Source organism: Rhizopus delemar, genomic scaffold (assembly GCF_000149305.1).
Source record: "Rhizopus delemar RA 99-880 supercont3.5 genomic scaffold, whole genome shotgun sequence".
NCBI lineage: Eukaryota > Fungi > Mucoromycota > Mucoromycetes > Mucorales > Rhizopodaceae > Rhizopus > Rhizopus delemar.
Genome location: NW_027137831.1, coordinates 784,078 through 808,750, shown reverse-complemented (window position 1 = coordinate 808,750; position 24,673 = coordinate 784,078). Strand labels below are relative to the sequence as shown.

At 39.4% G+C, this 24,673-nt stretch overlaps 14 protein-coding genes across 14 annotated transcripts; 7 read left to right on the top strand and 7 right to left on the bottom strand.

Moving 5' to 3' along the window:
* Positions 1 to 715: 715 nt before the first annotated feature.
* Positions 716 to 1,075, bottom strand: RO3G_07071 (uncharacterized protein; the record flags this gene model as incomplete). Its single annotated transcript, XM_067661661.1, has 3 exons — positions 716 to 909; positions 958 to 1,024; positions 1,073 to 1,075. The coding sequence occupies 3 exons, from the start codon at positions 1,073 to 1,075 to the stop codon at positions 716 to 718; spliced, it is 264 nt and encodes an 87-aa protein (XP_067517762.1).
* A 2,773-nt stretch (positions 1,076 to 3,848) lies between these two features.
* Positions 3,849 to 4,508, bottom strand: RO3G_07070 (uncharacterized protein; the record flags this gene model as incomplete). Its single annotated transcript, XM_067661660.1, has 4 exons — positions 3,849 to 4,099; positions 4,149 to 4,239; positions 4,287 to 4,383; positions 4,432 to 4,508. 4 exons carry the CDS (start codon positions 4,506 to 4,508, stop codon positions 3,849 to 3,851), a joined length of 516 nt encoding a protein of 171 aa, XP_067517761.1.
* Positions 4,509 to 6,420: 1,912 nt separating this feature from the next.
* On the bottom strand, positions 6,421 to 6,513 carry RO3G_07069 (uncharacterized protein; the record flags this gene model as incomplete). Its single annotated transcript, XM_067661659.1, has 1 exon — positions 6,421 to 6,513. The coding sequence occupies one exon, from the start codon at positions 6,511 to 6,513 to the stop codon at positions 6,421 to 6,423; it is 93 nt and encodes a 30-aa protein (XP_067517760.1).
* Positions 6,514 to 8,535: 2,022 nt separating this feature from the next.
* Positions 8,536 to 10,171, top strand: RO3G_07068 (uncharacterized protein; the record flags this gene model as incomplete). The annotated part of the gene is made up of 3 exons (XM_067661658.1): positions 8,536 to 9,479; positions 9,540 to 9,892; positions 9,957 to 10,171. 3 exons carry the CDS (start codon positions 8,536 to 8,538, stop codon positions 10,169 to 10,171), a joined length of 1,512 nt encoding a protein of 503 aa, XP_067517759.1.
* A 692-nt stretch (positions 10,172 to 10,863) lies between these two features.
* RO3G_07067 (uncharacterized protein) lies at positions 10,864 to 10,956 on the top strand (the record flags this gene model as incomplete). Its single annotated transcript, XM_067661657.1, has 1 exon — positions 10,864 to 10,956. The coding sequence occupies one exon, from the start codon at positions 10,864 to 10,866 to the stop codon at positions 10,954 to 10,956; it is 93 nt and encodes a 30-aa protein (XP_067517758.1).
* A 1,532-nt stretch (positions 10,957 to 12,488) lies between these two features.
* On the top strand, positions 12,489 to 12,641 carry RO3G_07066 (uncharacterized protein; the record flags this gene model as incomplete). The annotated part of the gene is made up of 1 exon (XM_067661656.1): positions 12,489 to 12,641. One exon carries the CDS (start codon positions 12,489 to 12,491, stop codon positions 12,639 to 12,641), a length of 153 nt encoding a protein of 50 aa, XP_067517757.1.
* Positions 12,642 to 13,434: 793 nt separating this feature from the next.
* RO3G_07065 (60S ribosomal protein uL16) lies at positions 13,435 to 13,860 on the top strand (the record flags this gene model as incomplete). The annotated part of the gene is made up of 1 exon (XM_067661655.1): positions 13,435 to 13,860. The coding sequence occupies one exon, from the start codon at positions 13,435 to 13,437 to the stop codon at positions 13,858 to 13,860; it is 426 nt and encodes a 141-aa protein (XP_067517756.1).
* Positions 13,861 to 14,210: 350 nt separating this feature from the next.
* Positions 14,211 to 15,251, top strand: RO3G_07064 (uncharacterized protein; the record flags this gene model as incomplete). The annotated part of the gene is made up of 1 exon (XM_067661654.1): positions 14,211 to 15,251. One exon carries the CDS (start codon positions 14,211 to 14,213, stop codon positions 15,249 to 15,251), a length of 1,041 nt encoding a protein of 346 aa, XP_067517755.1.
* Positions 15,252 to 15,639: 388 nt separating this feature from the next.
* Positions 15,640 to 15,968, bottom strand: RO3G_07063 (uncharacterized protein; the record flags this gene model as incomplete). Its single annotated transcript, XM_067661653.1, has 3 exons — positions 15,640 to 15,695; positions 15,745 to 15,800; positions 15,850 to 15,968. 3 exons carry the CDS (start codon positions 15,966 to 15,968, stop codon positions 15,640 to 15,642), a joined length of 231 nt encoding a protein of 76 aa, XP_067517754.1.
* Positions 15,969 to 16,502: 534 nt separating this feature from the next.
* On the bottom strand, positions 16,503 to 17,250 carry RO3G_07062 (uncharacterized protein; the record flags this gene model as incomplete). Its single annotated transcript, XM_067661652.1, has 5 exons — positions 16,503 to 16,540; positions 16,688 to 16,783; positions 16,828 to 16,883; positions 16,936 to 17,087; positions 17,137 to 17,250. The coding sequence occupies 5 exons, from the start codon at positions 17,248 to 17,250 to the stop codon at positions 16,503 to 16,505; spliced, it is 456 nt and encodes a 151-aa protein (XP_067517753.1).
* Positions 17,251 to 20,300: 3,050 nt separating this feature from the next.
* Positions 20,301 to 20,962, bottom strand: RO3G_07061 (60S ribosomal protein eL15; the record flags this gene model as incomplete). The annotated part of the gene is made up of 2 exons (XM_067661651.1): positions 20,301 to 20,823; positions 20,871 to 20,962. The coding sequence occupies 2 exons, from the start codon at positions 20,960 to 20,962 to the stop codon at positions 20,301 to 20,303; spliced, it is 615 nt and encodes a 204-aa protein (XP_067517752.1).
* Positions 20,963 to 21,205: 243 nt separating this feature from the next.
* On the top strand, positions 21,206 to 21,556 carry RO3G_07060 (uncharacterized protein; the record flags this gene model as incomplete). Its single annotated transcript, XM_067661650.1, has 2 exons — positions 21,206 to 21,278; positions 21,420 to 21,556. 2 exons carry the CDS (start codon positions 21,206 to 21,208, stop codon positions 21,554 to 21,556), a joined length of 210 nt encoding a protein of 69 aa, XP_067517751.1.
* A 525-nt stretch (positions 21,557 to 22,081) lies between these two features.
* RO3G_07059 (uncharacterized protein) lies at positions 22,082 to 22,468 on the top strand (the record flags this gene model as incomplete). The annotated part of the gene is made up of 1 exon (XM_067661649.1): positions 22,082 to 22,468. The coding sequence occupies one exon, from the start codon at positions 22,082 to 22,084 to the stop codon at positions 22,466 to 22,468; it is 387 nt and encodes a 128-aa protein (XP_067517750.1).
* Positions 22,469 to 23,349: 881 nt separating this feature from the next.
* RO3G_07058 (uncharacterized protein) lies at positions 23,350 to 23,910 on the bottom strand (the record flags this gene model as incomplete). The annotated part of the gene is made up of 2 exons (XM_067661648.1): positions 23,350 to 23,639; positions 23,856 to 23,910. The coding sequence occupies 2 exons, from the start codon at positions 23,908 to 23,910 to the stop codon at positions 23,350 to 23,352; spliced, it is 345 nt and encodes a 114-aa protein (XP_067517749.1).
* Between the last annotated feature and the right edge of the window lie 763 nt (positions 23,911 to 24,673).

Sequence of the window (24,673 nt, the reverse complement as noted above, 5' to 3'; positions counted from 1 at the left end):
GCATCCAAACGGGATATTTGACAATCCTTTTTGTGATCCCCACACAAAAGACAATGCGATTTTTTATTGTCCTACCAGATACTCGTATCACTTTACAAAACCATCCATTTGTTTACAATCGCACTCATTTGGGAAAAAGAAGTCTTCATTTTAATAAGCGTGCAAGTCGATGAAAAAGAGAAATGATTCTATACATCTGCAGACCTTATCGTTTTCTATAAATGATAGATCACGTATCATTCCCTTTTTTTTATAAATGAAAATCCTTTGGTTTTTATAGCAATTTGTATTGTTGGTAAGGATAACAATATTTTCTATAAACTTTAGATTGAATTTATTGTCCATATCATTTCATTTGCACAATGCAACTTCTTTCAATATCCATTCCAATCTTAGTCAGATAAAAAAGAAATATAAAAATGCATCTCCTTTACTACATTTAATTATGAAGAATGAAAATAATTTGTTGCATGAATAACCTGCGCATTCCCTACATGTTTTATGGGCTCATTTGTGTGTGAGGAGGGAAATAAAGCAGGTACTTTTTTGAACAACATAAGGATGATGGAGAGGATAGCAAGATCTTCTTTGTGCAAAACCACCTTGTTATTGATACGATCCTTCTCACTAAATTGATTATTATTGAAAAAAAAAAAAAAAAAAAAAGGTCAGTGGGTTTTTGATAAGAAGATTTGAACAAGGATTTTTCTTCTTTTTATTGATGATGACTTTCCATATGCTGAATGGCTTGATGTTTTCTAAAAGAATACACCTTTTTACATACTTGACAATACCAAAACGTCGCCAAGCTTTCAGGGATATACATGGTATCTACCGGTGAAGCACAAGAGGGTGCATTGATGGAGTTGTAATAAAGATGAGGAGTGATTTGAATTCCAGAGCGAATGACTATAGACTATAAATACCAAATCATGCCATGATTGATACCGTTTTTACCTTCTTTTGGATTCCAAGACCGAGGTAGGTTTTGATCTTTATCTTGAGATTCAATGTATTTAGGAAACTAAGGACAGGATATGAATGAACCTTTCTTTGATTTTCATGAGCTTACCATTTTTAATAATTCAGTAGTTTTGCCAATACTTAATTCTGCAGAAATGGAAGTTTCCATAAAATGTACCAATTTCTCTATATAAAAAATAGGTGGGTGATCCCTGATATTTTTTTTTTTTTCTTGTACCAGAAAGTGATTTTATTTCTTTTTCACAAGTTGATTCCTTTAGATTCACTGTTGTTTCTTGATCTGAAATGATCTGTTGTATGCCCAGTGGTAGCTCTTTTCGTATTTCTGGACTGATCACCCATCCTGTGTCCAACTCTGCAGACTAAACAAACTGGTTAATCCTATTCTCTTTCGGTTTTTTATGCACTCACTTTGCCTAATCCTTGACTGATGCGAAGATTTAATAATCGAGTCCACATGGTACGTAGTTGAGTTGATAACTGAAGTACATATTCCGCAACAGGTGCCGTACGGAACTTGATAACATAATAAGAATCCATCACCAACAGACTACAGTCTGTATTTGTATCAACTAAACATACAAGGGATTAGATACAAAAAACATGAACAATCAAACAACTTACTTGTCTTTGAAAATAAAAGTAAAGCATGAATCCCTACACACAACAGTTTGAGTGGTACACTTTTAGATTATCCAATTGCTTTTTACCTGGCATTCGTGTGATATTTAAAATAAAAGGCTTTGTAGTTTCTAAAAGTTGTAGATAACATAGCAATTGTTGATCCATGGTATCCTCTACCATCTTATCGTCTATTTCAAGTGAATACATGTCTTTGGCAGTCCTAAAATAAAACGTTACCTTTTCGAGTGTTGGATGGATGTCCTTGTACCCAATCTGGATTCGAAGCAATGACACTGGTAGGATGAATCGATAAAAAGCTCTTGACTGTCTCACGTTATCTTTAGTAGGTCCCCCAATGGATATCATGTATATATGTACCTGGTGTATGAAACATGATTTCATTACTATTTCTGTGTGCATTGTGTTCATCACCAATAGCCAATTGTGGGTATAGAGCAGAACAAATGATCAGCTTCACAAGTTGAATCTGCCAATCATCCAGACTCGACACTTTCTTATTACGGTGCATCAGTGAAAACTCAAGATCTCGTATGTCCACCCTGTCCTCATCATCCTCATCTTGCATCAATCTTTTACGTTTCCTACTCGATCGTATATCAAATCGCTCTCTCCTCAGCTTCTCCTTCACCTTATATCTCTCTTCTTTATCATCCTCAGTCACTGTGCTTGATGCCAGACCTGGCTGAAAATCATTTAAAATCTTTTCAAACTGTCTCTTCATCTTTGCAATTTCATAGAGTCTTTGCTCCTCAACACCGTGCCTTTTACACCATTTACGAGAAGATTCCTGCCTTGGAAATCAATATTGCACACACCATCACGTCTGGTTCCTTACCTTTCGATCATTTTTCACATCCAACCAAGCTTGCCACACATTCAATAAAGTAAATGGATCACCGTGCTTTGAATCAAATTGATTTCGATTCTAAATCCTACCCTCAGTACAAACCACGACCCCCTTACTCTCTTTATCTACCTTGATCACGTCTGCATTCCTATTCGTCATGCGAACAAAGGGAGATTGAACGCTCATGCCGGCAGCAATGGTCACAATCGGATCCACCATGTGAAACACCTAATACCCGTCAGCTTTCCACACACAGAACGTATTGAACGTTTACTGACCACGCCCAAAATGAGCATTTTTCCAACGATCGCATCCACTGGTAACTGGGCCAATACGGATCCTAAGCCGGTGATCTGCTCATGTTGATCCAAAGCACCCAAATTTTGTAAAAACGCGATCGAGGCATGAACAGCATGCATCGACGGTGCCTGTGGATCTCGTTTAGCAAGCCTCACGATGTCACTTTGCCCTTACCTCGATGTAATCAAACTGTCTCGGATCACCTAATGCCATGCACTTGATCTGTAGCAAGAGCGGTTCAAGCGAGGCTCGCTGGATCTCGGGAATAGCAAAATCATGAAGATGGTGAAACTCGTTTTCAGAATAAAATCGAAAACACTCACCGGGTCCCGTACGACCCGCGCGACCGGTCCGTTGCTTGGCACTCGCTTTGGAGATCCAGAATTCAGAGAGCCGGCTCATGTTCGATGCCGGATCATGGTTCATTTCCTTTACTTTGCCTGTCACAAGTAGATGAGATCAGAGAGGAAGAAGGTAAAAAGGGAGGGGGCTGACCTGAATCAATAATGAATCGAATGCCATCAATGGTGATACTTGTCTCTGCACTACAAAAAGGAGAAAGTCAATAGACGTACAAGTAGCATGATGTTAGATTTACATGTTTGAACTAATAATGCATTTCCTGACTCCTTCTGGAGCCGAATCAAAGACCTTTTCTTGATCTTCTACTGAAAGAGAGGAATGAAGCATGAGTACGATCCATTTTCTATATAAATCAAGTAAGAAAACATGGTAAACAACAAGCTGTCATGTACTTTGATTCTTCTGTATGTTCTATCAATGCCTCTGCAAGAGTCGATATCTTTTTCATCTTGTGAGTAAAATGCAAAGGAAGCCATTTTCTCTAAAAAATCATACCTCATTGATGCCTGACATAAAGATGAGCAAATCACCTCTTTCTCCTGCTGGCACGGATTGATCAATGTAATCCATGACTTTTATATAAGGTGCTATTTTACACTATCAGCAACGATCCCCAAACGCATTCTTTTTCTCTACCTGGATTGATAGGCTGAGGTCGACTTGGTATAGAACTCTAATCCTGTGTTAACCCTCTCTCCCCACTTTTTTTTTATGCTGTGTATACCTTGACAACATCCGCCTGTCTTTTCCTATAGGCTGCTTCATTCACCAGATGTGGATCTTCATCTCCTTGTGGCCAATAGTGTATCTTGACACTATACATTTTGCCAGGTATAATCAAGGTGGGTGCATCATAATATTGTGCAAATAATTCTGCATTGATGGTAGCACTCATCAAGACCACATAAAGATCTTTACGTATACTCAGTGTCTTTTTTAAGAGAGATAGTAAAAAATCGCCTATACCAAAAAGAGGTAAGTCTTGTTATTCTCAAGAGATCTTATTTACCCATCATGTGTCTTTCATGAACTTCATCGACTACAATCACATCATACATGGACAGTGTGTTGTCTAGAGCATACTGTCGAAGCAAAAGTCCCTTTTCATGATTGATTTAGATTTTAATTTTAAAAGTGACATGGTTACCTCTGTCAAGAACAAGACGCGTGTTCTATTCGTCTTGGTTCCTTCAAACCGCACTTGGTAAGCTACTTTGGATCCATACTCATTCAACGTCTCATAGCTAATAAAGTTTATCTGTCTTGTTCGGTGCACACACAGTCATCATTACCTAACACGTCTGGCCAAAGATGAACAAGCAATACGTCGTGGTTGGGTACATGCGATCTTGTCGAATCCAGCCTTCATCAATATCTGCGGTACTAGAGACACATTGGTTTAGCTACACGGATCTCCACTCCGGGATACACACTCACCTTGTGTACTTTTACCACATCCAGTATCACCCGCGATCAGCAAGACCCGATGCTCTCTTAATGTCTGAACGATCGCGTTCGCAAACGGCGTCACTGGCAACAGCTTGCGGCCGCTCTCGATCTTTTCTTTCACGCTCTCTTTTTTCTTTTGGCTGAAATCATGAAACAGGATCAACGCGTGTCTCATCAGCTCTCCTTCCTCTTGGATCACTGATCCGTTCTTTTGCTCCTTGTCTCTGTAGATGCTTTCCTTCAATTTGACATAAAATCCTAAAGACACAGCTCAGTCGGATCTCCTTTTTCTTTCTCTAGTTACCCTCAAACTCATAATAAATGGACGAACCCGAAGGCAAGTACCATGATGCCAACCCTCGCTTTCTTTTCGAAAAAAACAAGTCGTCGCTTTCTTCTGTCCAAGGCCGATCGAACGAAAGACAGGTGGTTGTACTTTTTCTCTTTTCTTTGACATATTCTTGCGCTTCTTTCATTGCTTTATAATAGTCATTGGGATTGTAAATCTAAAAACTCATGTACAGATCATTCTTATCAGATTCCTTTTGAAAAAAAAAAAAATATAAAGTATTTACAATAGCTTTGAGATCCCAAATTTGCTTATTGTAAAGCTCATTTTTCACTAGTCGACCGTCGACATCGTATTTTTCTTCAGGTACATATTCTTTTCTTCTACGTTTATAATGTCCACTCATTACAGAAAAAAAAAAAAAAAAAAAAAAAAAAAAAAAACATTTGCTCTTTCTGGTGGATTTAATGCACCCATTATTCCGATCCGGACATGTGTTGTAAGAAAATGAGCATACACTCTTTCCAGGAATTAAATTCGTCCCTGGCGGAAAGTAAATTCATCCAATGACGAGAACAGAATTCATGTTGCGCGAAAAGTAAACTCGCCATGGTGGAAAATGAATTCATCTGATGACAAGAACAAAATTCATGTTGTACGAAATGTGAATTCGTTCTTAGCTGACAAAACGGATGTCCTGTTGCCAAGAATGTTTTGTAGCACAAGTCTCGGCATATTTGGGTATATAAGAGCGCAACAAAGAGCACATTTTCATTTCATATCTTTTTCACAATTACACTGAAGAGCGTATAGTAATGAACATTCAATTCTTGTATGAAAATGGGGAAGGTTCTGTTGTCGACGAGTATGGTAGACCTGAACCAATGGATTATATTGTTGATGAGGAGCAGTTTCGTCTTGAAACATTGAGCTCTCATACACAATACTTAGCTCAACAGCCTCTGGAGAGCGAGAAAATAGTAGAGGCAATGCAGGTAGAAAAGGAGGCAAAGCCTAGTAGTGATACTGTTAGGAGGGAAACTTCTATGAAACGGACTTATACACACTATTCTGATCAGGACAAAGTGAGGTTCTTTAAGGTTTTGTTTGAGAAGTGCCTGAGCGCAGCAGCAGCTGCAAAACGGCTTGGGATCCACATTCGTACAGCACAAAAATGGGCTGAACAGTATGAGAGAGATCCTAACAGTATCTTTGAGAAACGGAGAAAAACGGGTCGTCCTCGCATTCTCAATGAGGAGCACAGAAAAGCTATTCTTGAATGCATTGATAAGAACCCTTCAATCGTCTTGGACGACGTGATGAAGCATTTAAAACAAGTATTCACAGAATTAAAAGTATCCAAAAGTACTCTGTTTGATTTTGTGAAAAAGCATTGCAACTTGTCTCTCAAAAAAGCCAGGTTTCAACCCATTGATCGAAACAGCGAGGAAAAAATTCAAGAGCGTCTGGACTGGATTCGTAAATGGGAAAAAACAGATATGGATTTTACGACTAACTGTGTCTTTCTTGATGAATCTGCGTTTCATATTAATTTGAAACGTAGTATAGCATGGTCAAAGAAAGGTTCTCCTGCAGTGGTCACCGTTCCCAAAACACGAGCAAAAACAACAACCATTTTAGGCGCAATTTCTGCTCAAGGGTTGATTAAATGCAGCCTCAGACTTCCTCAGCCTCCACCCAATAAAAAGAGAAAGCGAGGAGAAGGCGTTGGGTATGTGAGTAAAGGGACAGTGACGGGACACTATATCAGTTTTCTAAAAGCCACAATAGATGAAATGGACCGGTATCCACATATGAAAGGACATTACCTCGTGATGGATAATGCTCCAATCCACACATCGGTTGATATTGCTAAATATGTAGAATCTCGTGGGTACCACTGTGTTTATTTGCCACCCTATTCTCCTGAGCTCAACCCAATTGAACAGTTTTGGTCAGTGGTTAAGAGTAAAGTTAAACGGAATAAGTTGCTAGAAACGGAGACACTGATGACAAGAATCAGTGAGGCCTCTAATAGCTTAAGGTTGAGTGACTTCAAAGGCTTCGTTTGGCATTCCCATAAATGCTTGGATAAGTGTCGTAACAGAGAACAACTTTGACAAGTATATAATTATGAAACAAATCTCGAAGGTATGCAAAAAAAAAAAAAAAAAAAAAAAAAAAAAAAAAAAGTTAAATGGATAATGGATCTAGTCCGACGACAATTCAAAGCACATGAATATGGCAACAAGCTGATGAAAATGATTCGGGTCGCTGAAAATCACACTTGGATCGAGGATAACAATGTAGTGTCTTGCATATGGCGGTATTGTCCAAAACCAGAATTATAATTTAGATCGACCACATCCAGCGTATTTAGCGCTTGCTCGACAATCACCAAGAATCACTGCCACTCGTACTCCTGGTTGCCACATGCATCCATTCCACTAAAACTGTGATCATTGGCCTATACCCTTTGACTTTATAACAATCTATCTTTTTATTTTAAAACAACTACAACTACAACATATACTTTTATTTTTGTGTGAGAGGTTTGGTAATGCTTAATGGGATATGAAGTGTTTGTCTTGTATTATCCAAAATAAAAAAGATAGCAAGTCAATGACTAACAACTTAAGATCTTTTATTCTGGTTTAAAAAAGAAGAGAGAGAAAAATTTTATATTGGATCTGGATGGGAATAAATAGCTAGAGAAGAGATATTGGCTGTGCTATTGAAACTGAGATATTATTACTAACGATACTACTAGTTGTATCTATTATACGATATGTATAAAGTGATATGTTATATTATGAGAGTTAAGATTGCTATTATGCGATTATAGTGTTGCATTCTGTATTTGGTATTATTTATCTTATTGTATTATGTAGTCAGAGTAGAGGTTCAAGGTCTACTATAAGGGAGGTATGAAGTCCCACCAAAAGTTATGTATTAGTCTTGTCTACTACATGTATGTTTATACTCGAGTATTACATATGTGAATTATTCACCGAACACGTTAGGATAGATGGAAAGGATGATTAAGCTACGTCAAGGCCATCAACATATCACGCCGGTTTGCTTCCCTTGTATTTGGCTAATGGGATGTTGACAGATTAAGTACAGCATTGCTAAGCTCTATTTCTGTAGGTTGCGCTCTGGAATTCCCTGTTCATGCTTCGGATTGAAAATACCTCAGACGAGCCCAGGGTATCTTGGACCAGTCCGTCGGCCTTATATTATTAAAGCTCACAACTTACTGGGTACAAGCATTCCAAGTAGAGAGAATCCCGTTCATGCTTCGAGTTCAAAGACTCTCAGTCGAGTACGGAAACTTTGGACAGTTCAGTCGGCCATATTACTATAGCACACAACTTACTAAGTGCAAACATCTCCCTACTAAGCACCAGCTACGAAAAAAAAAAAATGTCAGAATCAATATATACATTAACCTTTACAATGATCAGTAGACGGGAATTTTAAAGTATGATCAAGCAAACCCAAGATGATTAATGAGAAAAAGAAGCAAAATAACAATTGCAAGGCGCAAGTCGCATCTTAAAATAGAGAATTTAAATGACCCAATCAGAGTGGCGCATCATGGCACCATAAAAAAGTGAAATAAAGCCTTGCCTCTTTTTTATCGTTCTCACAAACAATGCCTCGCCGTAAACACGATTCAATCATTGAGGAAGAGCAACCTACTCAAAGACGGAGACGCACTATCGCATATGATGCACAATGGTGTGTTGACAACGAGGAACAACTAACGTGCAAGCGATTTATCGAACATCATGGCCTTTTGGAAAAGGCCAAAGCTATTCAGCGTTATCGTAATATCATCAAAACATACCTTCCAGATAGCTCGAGCAGACTAAAAAGTGAACTGGAATCCTGGAAGCAAACGGCAGACTGGTCAGAATTCTGGATGCAAAAGCGCAGGCAACTCGCTAAGTTGGCGACACACAAGACCTGCTTGGATTACGCCACGAATGTATTGCATACTGAAACAGCTTCAATCACTGACCAGCATTCGTCCAACAATGCACCTGACACTGACAATGACGATGATACCATTAGTGAACAACCACAGGACAATAGTATCAACACTCCTACTTCATCCAAGCATAATTTCGAACAGCTTGAGTACCACCCACCCAACAATATCAGCAGTATACCATGGATGGTCGCTGGTGTCGATCTCGCGAATATATTTTCACGCTACAAGCAGTCAGCCAAAGAACGCAGCGAAGAACAGACCCTCAACATTGGCAGTTCGCTGCACGATATCCTCTCTCTCACTGGAATACTTCTTTTGTGCCCAAACCAACACAGCGACCATCTTATCGATCACTTTGGTCAAACCACTCTCGACAAAATCACTGAGGCACTACTATCCAACATACTCGACAAGGATTTGGATTGGGAGGATGCTGAATATGTGAAACTATCTCGCATCGTGAACAATATGGTAAAAGAGATCAAAGTCATAGATCTGGATAAGCGCTCAAAAGCTATTGACGTTGCTGAGCTTGAACTGCAGCAGTTAGCTAGTGGTCTCAATCCGTTCAAAAAAGCTATTGTCAAGGGCATCATCAATATGTACGTCAGATAAAAGTGTTCATCTTTCTCTTACTAATATTTAATACTATACTTAAATAGGATCGGCAAGCTTCCGACGAACGATATCAAAGACGAGGACAGCCTTGGTGAGAATGAATTGACATGTACCTTCTTTGATCCCATCTTGTCACGCCTCATCGCCAATCCTATCAATAATGTTCACCTGCGATGGTCGGATATCATGGCTCCCGAAACCCCCAGGCAACGACCAGATGCCGTGATTAGCAAGATAAATCAGCTATCTTTTGGATCATCGCTTGGCTTTGGCGAGGCCAAGATACAACGCACATCCAAGTACGAACTATGTCATGACCTGCTTCGCTTGGCACTCTTTTCCAAGGAAAGCATCGATGTAAACTACCTTGGTGGTTGTATGCTGTTTCAGATCCATGGTAAAGCACCAATGATTTGGATACCAGGAACCTGTTTACTCATAACTAAATTAATAATATTTAGGGTTTGGAATCACGTTTTATTTGACGCAATTGCTGCACGAACAAGTTTACACCATGATTGAAATTGGACACTTGACCTTTCCTCGATCAATCAATGATTTACCCATGTTTATTAATCTCTCTACGCTCACCACCCTCCTTCATCATTGCCTGTACGAACTTATCTCCATTACCAAATGCTCCACACGCGAATGTTCCATCCGATTTGAAAAATAAAAAAAATACAACTCTCGAACCTAGCATAACTCATTTTGGGATGAACCATTTTCAGCGACCCGAATCATTTTCATCAGCTTGTTGCCATATTCATGTGCTTTGAATTGTCGTCGGACTAGATCCATTATCCATTTAACTTTTTTTTTTTTTTTTTTTTTTTTTTTTTTTTTTGCATACCTTCGAGATTTGTTTCATAATTATATACTTGTCAAAGTTGTTCTCTGTTACGACACTTATCCAAGCATTTATGGGAATGCCAAACGAAGCCTTTGAAGTCACTCAACCTTAAGCTATTAGAGGCCTCACTGATTCTTGTCATCAGTGTCTCCGTTTCTAGCAACTTATTCCGTTTAACTTTACTCTTAACCACTGACCAAAACTGTTCAATTGGGTTGAGCTCAGGAGAATAGGGTGGCAAATAAACACAGTGGTACCCACGAGATTCTACATATTTAGCAATATCAACCGATGTGTGGATTGGAGCATTATCCATCACGAGGTAATGTCCTTTCATATGTGGATACCGGTCCATTTCATCTATTGTGGCTTTTAGAAAACTGATATAGTGTCCCGTCACTGTCCCTTTACTCACATACCCAACGCCTTCTCCTCGCTTTCTCTTTTTATTGGGTGGAGGCTGAGGAAGTCTGAGGCTGCATTTAATCAACCCTTGAGCAGAAATTGCGCCTAAAATGGTTGTTGTTTTTGCTCGTGTTTTGGGAACGGTGACCACTGCAGGAGAACCTTTCTTTGACCATGCTATACTACGTTTCAAATTAATATGAAACGCAGATTCATCAAGAAAGACACAGTTAGTCGTAAAATCCATATCTGTTTTTTCCCATTTACGAATCCAGTCCAGACGCTCTTGAATTTTTTCCTCGCTGTTTCGATCAATGGGTTGAAACCTGGCTTTTTTGAGAGACAAGTTGCAATGCTTTTTCACAAAATCAAACAGAGTACTTTTGGATACTTTTAATTCTGTGAATACTTGTTTTAAATGCTTCATCACGTCGTCCAAGACGATTGAAGGGTTCTTATCAATGCATTCAAGAATAGCTTTTCTGTGCTCCTCATTGAGAATGCGAGGACGACCCGTTTTTCTCCGTTTCTCAAAGATACTGTTAGGATCTCTCTCATACTGTTCAGCCCATTTTTGTGCTGTACGAATGTGGATCCCAAGCCGTTTTGCAGCTGCTGCTGCGCTCAGGCACTTCTCAAACAAAACCTTAAAGAACCTCACTTTGTCCTGATCAGAATAGTGTGTATAAGTCCGTTTCATAGAAGTTTCCCTCCTAACAGTATCACTACTAGGCTTTGCCTCCTTTTCTACCTGCATTGCCTCTACTATTTTCTCGCTCTCCAGAGGCTGTTGAGCTAAGTATTGTGTATGAGAGCTCAATGTTTCAAGACGAAACTGCTCCTCATCAACAATATAATCCATTGGTTCAGGTCTACCATACTCGTCGACAACAGAACCTTCCCCATTTTCATACAAGAATTGAATGTTCATTACTATACGCTCTTCAGTGTAATTGTGAAAAAGATATGAAATGAAAATGTGCTCTTTGTTGCGCTCTTATATACCCAAATATGCCGAGACTTGTGCTACAAAACATTCTTGGCAACAGGACATCCGTTTTGTCAGCTAAGAACGAATTCACATTTCGTACAACATGAATTTTGTTCTTGTCATCAGATGAATTCATTTTCCACCATGGCGAGTTTACTTTTCGCGCAACATGAATTCTGTTCTCGTCATTGGATGAATTTACTTTCCGCCAGGGACGAATTTAATTCCTGGAAAGAGTGTAAAAATAAACATTGTAGGACAAGTGGGGGCCATTTTTTAATGTTCTCAAAGAGGTCTCAAGCTCCCGTGTCTCTTTTAGATCAAGAGAGAGGGGGGTGATTTAGATGATCAGGACCATGAAAGAACACAAAATGACCGTGGTGAGTGAAACATGAACTGTGTCTTTATTGGTACCTTAAAAATTGTACATCTGCGCTATATGATTAAATACAGCTATAGATGACTTTGTGGAAAAGAAAACCTTGTATTTTCAAAGACCATGACGAGGATATTCACTAATCTCATTTGAAACATAAAATAGAATGATCTATGATGGTTATGCTCATAGCCAAAAGTTCTTTACTGTTTGCAATAAAAGAGCGTTCGGAGGCCATCTCGTTTTTATAAGGTTCTTCTTTAGTCATTACGGCTTGTTTATGTCTGGTTGAGATGAGCTCATTTCAGCACAGAAAGACTTTATCCAATATGCAAGCATGGCCCGATCGGTTAGAAATACCAAATAGAATGGATTCTGCTTTTTCTACTGAAAACAGACGTATTGTTCTTTTCATCATTCAATCCTCATCCAAACTCCTCCTTGGAACTATTCATCGTACGGAGACACCCCATCAACCAAAGAGGATCAAGACCTTTAAACAGCACACTTGGACATGGTGAGCCCAAAGTCTTGGATTACCATCCTTTCCTTGTCAACTCCTTTTTCCAATGACAAGATGAAGCTTTTAAAGCCGTTTTGTTAAGCATCTTTTCTGATGGTCTATGCCGAAAGATATAAAAAAGCACTGTAAGAAAACATTGGCAAATAGCACTTGAAGACCTCCCATGGGCCATTCAACGCATTCCGTCCACACCCTCTCAGCTTTTTAAGATCAAAACAAGGAACTGTGAGAAAATGAAAAGGTTGCTTCTTCACCTTTCTACTTTATCCAGCGATGTTGGTTGCTTTTAGAATGAAGGTAAACCGGCATGAAAGCGGCATGTGTTACAAAAGATCGATGTCCTATCACACATCCACTTGTCCGGTCCGGACACTGATCAAAGTCCGAGAGAGAGGATAGTGCCCATGAACAGGTGTTAAGAATGTGTGAAGGAGAGGAGAGAGGGGGAGGGGGGCAAGAAGATGCCCATCCGAGCAAGCACCTGTCTCTCTTTACCTTCGTACTTGGTAAGTGGATAGAGAAGAGATGGATGGATGATAGTAAATGACAGTTGGTAGTGATTCAAAATGGGTCGTCGTCCTGCACGTTGTTATCGTTACTGTAAGAACAAGCCTTACCCCAAGTCCAGATACTGTCGTGGTGTTCCCGATGCCAAGTTGAGAATTTACGATTTAGGTCGCAAGAAGGCATCCGTTGACGATTTCCCTCTCTGTATTCACTTGGTCTCCAACGAATACGAACAACTCTCTGCCGAAGCGCTTGAAGCCGGTCGTATCTGTGCCAACAAGTACATGGCCAAGACCTCTGGTAAGGATTCCTTCCACATGCGTATCCGTGTCCACCCCTACCACGTCACACGTATCAACAAGATGTTGTCTTGTGCTGGTGCCGATCGATTGCAAACCGGTATGCGTGGTGCTTTCGGTAAGCCCAACGGTCTGGTCGCTCGTGTCAACATCGGTCAGATCATTTTCTCTGTTCGTTCCAAAGATTCTAACAAGGCTGTGGTCATTGAAGCCTTGAGACGTTGCAAGTACAAGTTCCCTGGTCAACAAAAGATCATCATCTCCAAAAAGTGGGGTTTCACTCCTTTGGACCGTGCTGACTATGTCGAAGCTCGTTCCAAGGGTCTCGTCAAGCCCGATGGTTGTTATGTCAAATTCGTTCCTCAAAAGGGCAGCCTTGCCAATTACTTTAAGGAAGCTGTCAAGGCTTAATTTATTTTTTCTTGTATCATAATCATAATAAAGACTTGTAAAAAAGAGGGCTTCTCCTTTGTGGCATGAATAAAGTAATAAAAAAAGAAAACTCCGACGATTTAAAGCCAATGAGTGAACAAAGCACGTTATTGGATTATCAGGTGCACAAAGCTTAAATAAGGGAAAACAACTGGATACCTACACTTCAGGTTTTTTATATTTGGGGTAATCGAACCACTCTTTTAACATGCGCTTAATATAACACACTCACACAATAAGCGCACACGTTCACAGCATTATTTATAAATATATATTAAATCATCTCAACTCCGAACACCTCTCTTTCTCTCTCTCTCTTTTATTACACCATGGAATCTACAGAGAGATGGACCACGAAGAAACCTTCTTCAAGTAGTCTAAGAGATAAAGAACTTCAGCGTATCAAAAGTTTAGCCGTCGTCTCTGTCCTCAACAAAACCTTTGCAGACACAGAACCAAGTCAGGTCATCACCAAAAGAAGTTCTGAACTCAACTTTTCGGCTGAACTGCAAGGCAAATATCAAGAATCACTGAAACAGTTAGCAGCAGCCAAGGAACAAAACGACCAACAATCCCAGCTGCTCTTGCTACAAGAAGCGCTTGTACAGGCTCTTTCTGAACAGATAGAGTATCTTACTTTTGAGAATGAAAAGCTATTAATGCAGCGTCCTCAGCTTGAGCAAGAGGATACGGTTCGATCCATTCGACAGACACTGGATACCCTCGTTCAAGATGATTGGCAGGATCAGCTCGTTTCAGTGCACAGCCGGCTTGAGGAAACGGAAAGAAGGATAGGAAGCGTAGAAAGAGCGGCGCATGATCTTCAGCAGGAAACACAAGCTCAGACGGTCTGTATCGAGACCAAGGTAGAGACGCTGATGGATCGATTGAAGGAAAAAGAAGACATGGTGGACAAGTTATATTATGAACAGCAACTCAGCAGCCTCTTTCCTCAACCGTCCAGTTCCTCTCGCTCTTCACTTCACAGCACATCCAGCCATGGTCAAAAACCAGCCACAGCCCGTTTGAAATCCATCCCTGCCCCTGCCCCTCCTCCTTCCGCTCCTTTACCCCCCATCCCTACCCATCCAGTTGAAAATATACCTGTCATTGCCTCAAGACACATGTCCATCAGCAGCAGGCCTGTCTCAAGCGCCTTTTCAGAACCCGTCGTCTCTCAAGTGTATTACAAGGAATTCACCGAACAATTGCAGCAGCGGCTGTCCATGTCAAAAGAGATGGATGACCTGAGTCTTTGGACACCCAATGATTATGACGAGATACAACGAAAAATAGAATCCAAGGATTGGTTGGAAGACCAACAGAAGGGTGCCTTCTGGAAAGGCATGAAGAAGAAGTTGCGTGTTTAATTATGTGTATAATAAATAAATTATATAAAGTATAAAACGGTCATCATCACAGCAGTACCCAATGCCCCGGCGCTTATCCTGGAAGCACCCGAGGTGGCATGGGTAGTACTGGGGGCAGTTGTGCTTGAGGCATTTGAACTGTTGTTGGCAACGATGTTCGTTGCAGTGGAGGTAGGAAGAGCAGAACTAGACCAGGGAGTCACGGAACTATCGACAGGCTTTTAGCTTTTTTTTTTTTTATTTATTTATTTATTTTTTCCTTACACGTTGGCACCAGGCATAGAACAATAGTTTTCAACGACACCTTGCTGTGAAAGCAGACCGGTGTCGTTAGGACAATTGTTCCAACAAGATAACTTTTGCTTATTCGTCTAAGATAGGATCATGATTAGTATACCAGTACAACCATTGTGTTTTGTCTTACAGAACACAAACAAGCAAAATCTATAGAAAACAATCAATGCTTGTTACACCCATTTTAAATTTTATTTACCTTGAATTCCACATCTCTTTATATAATCATCTTGATTTTGTATACACAAATCAAATCTATTAAAAAAATTATAATCCTTAATCTCTCATCATCACTTGTACCTACACGCTTTGAACGGCACATGCAGAAGTAGAGGTACGGGTAGGTGCTACAGAAGCAGTGGCACTTTGGGCAGAGACAATGGCTAAAGAACTTGCTACTAAACTTAAAGCAATCAATTTCATTGCAATTGTGTGTAAAGAAAAAGGAAAAAAAAAAAAAAAAAGAAAAGAAAAGAATGGATCTTTATATCTGTAAGGAGGTGATACAGGGAGCATACAGTGAAAGCTCAAGAACCAATGAATATTTATTTTGTGTAACAAAGGATTACAATTTCGCCTTCTTTTTCTTTCCTGCTTCTATTATGAAAGATTTAGATACAGACAGATAACACTGAAAAACTTACCGATAAATTGACGGATGCTTTCGATTGATTCAGCACTTTCCATACGCTCTCCTAACGCATGCATCTCTTCCCCATTCACTTTCTCCAATAACTCGACATCTATACCACGAATCAAACGTTTTGTGGTCCTAACCGCCGACACAGAAAACTGAGCTGCTTGATCCGCAATAGCAAGTACTTTATCACGAAAACCATCACTCCCAATCAATCGACTGACCAAACCGCAATCCACCATTTCCTGGGCTGTAAACGTCCTTCCAAGTAACTTTTTTTTTCATGTCAGTCTCTCTCTCTTTCCATGTGTTTTTATCACTTACAAGCATCTCATTCGCTTTCGAAGGACCCATGATTCTGAACAAGGCGTGAGTTAAACACAAGGGCACTCGATTTCTTTTTTTTTTTTTTTACCTCGGGAACAATAAGGATGAACATCCTTCAGCACAAAATCCTAATCATGTCTGTCAGACAAGAGGGGAAAAAAAACAAAAGGTTGCTTACCAAGTTTCATGAAAGGAGTCGTAAAGGTCGCTTCAGGTACAGCATAAACCACGTCACATAAAGCAAGCGTTGTTGTACCAAAACCAATACTAGGACCTACAGATTGTATTAATATCTCACTAGAGTCAGCTTGTCTTTACCATTCACAGCGCCTATTAATATTTTAGGAAACTGAATCATTGCACTTACAACAGCCCTAAAGAAAGGAGATAAGCATCCATCTTTTTTGATGTGCTCTTTAAAACTACCTTGTCGTGTCTCTTCTACGTTGCATCTCCTTTTTGTCAGGATCAGGCAATACTAATTCCTGTCCTGAAGTATAAAGCTTTCCTCGTCCTGTCAACACTGCCACTTTGACGTCATTTGTATCAGCAGCCCATTTTAAAGCATGAAGCCAATCCTATCCATATTCTGGGTTTAGTAAAAAGAACAAGCTGTAATCAGCCTACTTTGTAAGATTGAGGTGAAAGTGCATTGTAACGTTTGGGTCGATTGAATGCAATCTCGGCTACTCCATTTTTAAATAAAGTAATGACAACAGTTTCAAGCTTGGGTACAGACATTGTAAAGAGAAAGAAAAAAAAAAGACAGTAAAATCCGAGCAGGCTCTTGTCCCTTTTTGTAAAGAAGATTCTTTATGACAGCACGTGAAAATTAGTATCCGCAAAAAAGAAATACAAGATCAACCCTCGTATTTGCAAATCAGAAAGGGGGAGGGGATTGTTTACAGCTTTGTATTCCCCATTCAACTCAGACAAGCACAAAAAAGCATGTCACTCATCTCCAACTGATGACAGGATCCTCTGTGGTTTCTTTCAATCTTGCAAACGTTCTTCTTTAATCCCTTGGATCCTTCACTGACCCATCGTATGCTCTGTCCTGTCTGAACTCAATCACCTTCTACCCATCACCGAAAGTCTCGTACCACACCATCAGCTCCTTGTGGATAGACACTCAGGATGCTGTCCTCTATCTATTGTTCTCCTTTTTAATCCAAAAGACATCTTTTTATGTCGTGATTGATTTGTTCCGGGTGTAGCGTATTAAAAGATGCTGTGGCACAGTCTTTGGAACTCTTCCCTTCCACTGCTTTTTGGCTCCTTGTATCCGTAAGCCTCCATGGCTTATTCGGGTAGTGACTACACAATATGTGGGTTCATGTTCCCGAGAAATTCAAAAGAGCATTCTCTTTTATCATAAACAGTGTCAATCAAATGAATACAATTGTTCAACTTGAACTTTTTAAAAAATTTAGGGAGGAAAAAAACAGTCTCTTAGGCATCCTTTGGAGACACCTCCCCTGAATTTGTTTGTAGCCTAACTGTCGATCGTTATCATTCTCATCATAATGACCCATGACGGATTTGAACATCAATTGCTCTGTTTGTATACGTAGTACAATGCTTGTCTCAATTTTTTAAAAGTACATTTTGTACAGTATTTGTATGGATTATCACAAGTAAAGACTATTGTATAGTATTATATATAACCCTTGCATCCTTTTACTATTTCTATTATCCATGTAGACTGTTTGCTTAGAAACCAATCATCAACACAACTAAGCTCTTTCAAGTTGATATAATATAAATAAACTTTTATTGCATTTTACTGTATTATTGGATAATAGATCAGACACAGAAGACTCTTTTAGAGAAAGATGGGGTCTTTTAAGCTTTTAGATTAAGGCCGATACGGTGTTAAAGAACATATGTTGATAAACCACTAAGAAATTATTTGATTTCAATCCACTTTAACATATTGATATTCGTTTCTTTCAAAATACAATCCAATAAACTGAAAAACGGTGAGCCTACTGTCAATTCGTTCTCAATGTTGAATCCTTACTGCTGAACTTGCAGACATTATAAAACAAAATTGTAGTCAAAAAATATCTTTGTGGTCTATATTTTTATTTTTTTTTTTTTTACATATTGTTAGTCATTTTACATATTTTTAGTTATTTTGCAAAACAAGCTAAAAAAAATCGTCTTTTTTTAGGTTGTCGCTTTCATAAACGAAAGAAGTATTCACAAGTCTCAACTTCCTCTTTCCTGCTTACGACTTTATACTACAAGACAAAGGGTTGCAAGTACAATACGCAGAGTTTCCAGGTGCTGGCACTAAATTTCAAGCACATGACTCTTATGTCGGTAATCAGCGTACAGCTAAAATTGCTTTGAGAGAAATAAGACTCCTCGAACGTCCCTTCATCAAGCCAAATATGCAAGTAATGCTTATTCATAATCTACATATTCCCACTGGTTGGTTCAATGGTACCATTGCTCTGATAGAATACATGGAGGAAGAAACCATTTGCTTGAAGAAACGCTTACCAAACGGAAATGATGCAATTTATTAGATTCAGCGTATCAGTCATCAAGTGCCTGACATCAGTTATACAAGAACGCAGTTCCCAATTGTCTCTGCTATGACACTACGATTCACAAAGCGCAACAATTGATTGTGTGGGAATCCATTTGGATAATATGATCCCTCATGGCCAAATGTATGTTGCTATGTCGCGCGTTAGAAATCTGGAAGATTTGTACTTTTTTGAGGATGAAACTCCTCTAAACATCAAAAGAAAGTTTGGTGCCGACATAGATGATGTTGAGATAATAAGGAAAAAAAAGTACTTAAACGCTTTTATTAAATAGTTTTTTATATATCTTTAAGAGAAATAAATGTATAAAGTAGCAACATTGTCTCCAAAAAAAAAAAAACTCAATGATCCCTATAAAAAATTTATATAGAAACTTTTGGGAGTTAGAAAACTATTAGAAACGAGTAAGCCCTTGAGCTGCTACAGGATTATGAAAGCGAAACGTTTTTTTTTTTTTTTTTTTTTTTTTTTTTTATTATTTCAAGCCTTGGATATTATCTACGGATCTCTATTTCATTTTGTTTGATTTACAAAGTGTATGCCTTCTTGAATTGATATCAACCAACATGCTATCGCCTTCCAAGTTTGGGTGACAAATAAAATGTGTATAGCTTCGTAAAGTGCCTGTTAGCATCCTAGGCGTCGATCCATAACATTTGCAAAAATGTGTAAATCATTGGTGGATAACCCATCTGGATTCTCAATCCCTTCGTCCAATACCTTTAGCTCATTCTACATTTCCTTTAAAACATCCTACAATATAGGTTTCTTGGCAACCGTTTGAGCCAGATGGAGAGAACAAGACTCAGGTTGCCATCCAAGGCATGTTTTGATGTAAAATCTACACCATGTCCTTGTCATTCCAATTTGCATTCATCAAACCGTTTTGTTTGATATTACAGTATGTGTTTCTTTTTTTTTTTATCTGAAAAAAGTCATTGGAGCTCAACTCGGGATGGTAACTCATTAAAAGAATATATAAATTATCTGAAAAAAAAAAAAAAAAAAACTCACCGAGACACCTTGGCATGAAGTCATCTTATCTCAGTTACTTTACAAAGGTCACTTCAAAGCTGAAATGTTCCATGTGTTTAGCAAAGACAGGCATCCATGCTGATTACCGACGGCTGTTGTCTTGCTTTGTATTCCTCTCTTATTCCTTACACATCGTGCCTGAATTCATAAAAAAAAAGACTTGGAAAATCATGTACACTTTTATTGAGTGACCATCTAACGGTAACGACGGAGAGAAAGAGTGTTGCGGCGCTTCCAGGTGGCACGACGACCAGAACCCTTGGTGTTGTTGAAGCGGTGACCCTTTTGGTGACCACGGGACTTCTTACCAACAGCAGTCAAACCACGAGCTTCACGACGCTTGTGAACGGGGTTGACGATCCAGTTAATACGGGCATCGTTACGGATAGCCTTGTGAGAGGGATCGACGAGGATGACTTCAAAGTACTTGTAGGTGGCGTCTTGGTTGATCCAGTAAGAGTTCAAGACGCGCAAGTTGCGGCACTTGCGACCGACACGTTCTTCGGCGGTAGAGCGGAGAGAACGTTGGTACTTGAGTTGGCTCACACCTTCGTTCACGGGCTTACCGTAGGTGGCACCCTTGGGAACAGGTCTCTTGCGACCACCACGACGGACACGGATACGGTAGATGACATATCCTTGCTTGGCCTTGTAACCCAAACGACGAGCCTTGTCGGGGCGAGAAGGACGAGAGGCACGGTGAATGACATTCAATTGTCTATTGAAAATGAATACATGGACATCCACAAGCTCCATCACTCTTACCTGTATTCCCAACAACGGACACGGAGCAAGAAGCGAGAGACATCAGATTGCTTCTTTCTAGCGAGCTCTTCCAAATATTTGTAGGCACCCATGGTTATAAAACTGTAATGATAAAAATCAATATCCACACATTTAACTCAATCCAACTTCTCTTCATCCATCTTTATCCTTTTCCATCCACTTTTCCATCTCTCTCTCTTTTTGTTCTAATGTTCACCTGGCTTACCTTTGAAAGGGAAAAAGGAAGGATGCTTATTTTACAGCTGCTTTCCATTAGTGTATTCACTGAGTGTTTATTTCATGCCACTGTTCTCGTTTGAGAGAAGGCTATTCCAATGTCCGATCCGGACATGAATTTGTTACACAGACGCATTTGGAAAGATGTCGTTGTACCAACAATGTATAGGAGTAAAAAGTACAGTGACAGTCATTCTGCTCTTGATGGGTCAATTTGAGCTAGGCTAATTGAAAGATGTGGTCAAACTGATGATAAATGACCGAAAGTTACAAAAAGAGGCTTGTTCAAAAACTTTTCGAATTGATTTACAGTGCTGAACGCGATTTCAAAGATGTTGAATTGGTGTCTCACCGCACGCACAAACAATCCGTGTAGTGAGCGTTTCTTTATCCTCAAGTTTGTGTCCCATCACTTTTCCTTTCATACCAGCTCAAACATGCTCAAATAGTAAAAACTATCGCAAAGATGCTAAAGCCTTCTCCTATTATGTCAAATAAAAAAAAAAAATGAAAATAGCAGGTGCATTCTTGCCTTGTCCTCTTCCTCTGCCCACTTTAGAATACTTGCATTCATGACTGTTGAAAAGCTTTTTTTTTTGAAAAGAAGAAAGTCTGACTTTCTTTAACACCTTTTAATGCCCTTCATAAAGAGCAGGGTTCTTTCCAACAAAATATCTAACCAGTCGGTCAATGCAGTCACGCAGTGACCACAAGCACTATAATGATTACCTGATCTACTCTCCAAAGAATTATCAAGAAGATTCTATATCATTACTGAAAGGAAACACTCAATAGAAGTCTAGAAATTTCAAAATAGAAAATTATATATAGTAGTTGGCGTTTTAATAAATAAAGATCAATAAAATGCTATAAACATACTACCTTTCCGTTCTACTGTTAAAGAAGTAAAAGCCTCAAGTTATATCAGCCTAAAAACATTACAGGCAACAGAGCCTCCTACTAAATTGAAAAATATGCCCTGGTCCCAAGTAGTGGCCAGGAATCGAACATCACTTATGAATGCTATTTTCGAATACAACATTCACAACAGTCAACAAAACAAAGCTATTCACTCTAAAGCGTGGAGATCAGGATGTTATCCAGGTAGTGTCCTCCTGTACATGGCCAATAGATCTGAATCGCCCGTGCAGCTTATGGCTTTAATTGTGAAACAATTTCCATCACGAATCGCAGTTGCAACTACCAAAGAAGGCAGTCGAAAGATCGCTGAAATCAACTTTGATCCCTTAGATCCTGCTATCGATCACATTCTTAAAGACGGCATTATTTTTGAAAATGATGCAGTTAGGCTTTTACCTTGTCGAGCCTTAGATCCAACTGTTCCTTTAGTTCAATTTTGATTATTCAATCTTCACTTGCTTAAAGAGAATACCCTAAAGAAACAGTTAAAAATGAGTTTAGAACCTTATGGCTCCGTTCTTGATTTGGGAATCCTACGATAATCCCACACTGGCACCTATATGGGTACGGGCTATGCTATACTGAGCGTCCCAAAAAATGATGACAGATTCTCTCTCCTTTCTCACCATCTTCCTTGGTACCAGTCAGAAGATGAAGGCTTTTATGCTATATGGAGTGACATGCCCACCTACTGTCGCAACTGTCATGCTGAAGGACATGCCGTCCCTGATTGTCCAAAAAAAAATCATCTTGTGTTTGTTGGAACTGTCGCGTTAGTGGCCACATTGCTACTAAGTTCACAAAAAGCAAGAATAAGCCATTTAAAAAGGCCAGAAAAAATTCTACTGCTCCCAAGGACAGAGTCGATCAAGGTGAAGTTCAGTCAAGCCAAGCTTCTAGTGGTAAAACATCCATCGTGACTTTTAAAAAACTAACATAGTGTCCTGTAACTGTCCCTTTGCTCACACACCCAATGCCTTCTTCTCTCTTTCTCTTTTTATTGGGTGGAGACTGAGGAAGTCTGAGGCTTCATTTAATTAGACTTTGGGCAGAAACTGTGCCTAAAATGGTGGTTGTTTTTTCTCGTATTTTGGGAACTGTGACCCAGTGCAGGAGCGCCTTTCTTTGACCATGCCATACTACGCTTCAAATGAATATAAAACACAGATTCATCAAGAAAGACGCAGTTAATCATAAAATCCATGCCTGGTTTTTCCCATTTATGAATCCAATCCAGGCGCTCTTGAGTCTGTTCCTCACTGTTCCGATCTATGGGTTGAAGCCGAGCTTTTTTAAGAGACAAGTTGTAATGATTTTTTTTTTACAAAGTACTTTTGGATAGTTTTAATTCTGTGAACACTTGTCCAAGGCGTTTCATCACATCGTCCAAGACGACTGAAGGATTCTCATCACTGCACTCGAGAATAACTTTTTTGTGTTCCTCATTAAGAATGCATGGACGACCTGCCTTTGTCCGTTTCTCAAAGATACTATCAGGATCCCTCTTGTACTGTTCAGCCTGTTTTTGTGCTGTACGAACATGAATCCCAAGTTGTTTTGCAGCAGCAGCCTCACTCAAACACCTCTCAAACAACAGCTTAAAGAACCTCACTTTATCTTAGTCAGAATACTGTGTATAATTCCGCTTCACTGATGTTTCCCTCAGAACAACATCACTATCAGGTTTTTTCTTCTTTTCTATCCGCATTGCCTCAATCACTTTCTCGCTCTCCAGAGGTAGCTGAGCTAAATGTTATGCATGAGAGCCCAATGCTTCAAGATAAAACTGTTCCTTATCAACAATACAATCCATTGGTTCAGGCCTACCATACTCATCAACGACAGAACCTTTCCCGTTTTCATACAAGAATTGAATGTTCATTATAATGAATGTGATTTTGTGTGTACTGTGAAAATGAACAGAAAAAAAGACAACCCATTGGTATAGACTTTTGTATCCATGGATGTCAAGGCTTGTACTACAAAACATTCTTGGCAACAGGGCATCCTGTTTGTCAGCAAAGACGAAATTGCATTTCGTACAACATGAATTTTGTTCTTGCCAATCAGACAAAGTCATTTCCACCAGGGCGAATTTATGTTTCGTACTACATGCATTTTGTTCTCGCCATTCACTACATTTGTTTTCCAAGGTGAATTTACTTTCTGGGAAGGATGTACCTTTGCATCAAACAAATGCGTTTCTGGAAACTGTGCTAGGATCACCACACGGACCAATCATTGTCTGGCTAGCATATAGGAGTATGCATATGATTGTTTGCTATTTTCAAGAACCGACTTAAACGTTGCATAGAAATCACCAACGACGATCGGTCACCAAATACATCATCACTGACAACTTCATGACACACATTAAAGGAGATACTTGTGATAGACAAGATAGCGATGCATACAAACAAATCGAGGCTTTTTCAGTGTGCCTCAATCGTCATAAGCAAGATCTATTTATGAAAGGGAGTCATGGCTATCTTGGTTACAAATTACCAAATTGAGTTGATAGACCTTGGCCAAGCAAACTCCCATCTTTTTTTTTTTTTTGCGCAACCCTGCCTTTTTTTTTATTCTTATTCCACCTTCTTCTTTCTTACACTTTACAATGACATGGCAACCTGATCAGTCCAGCT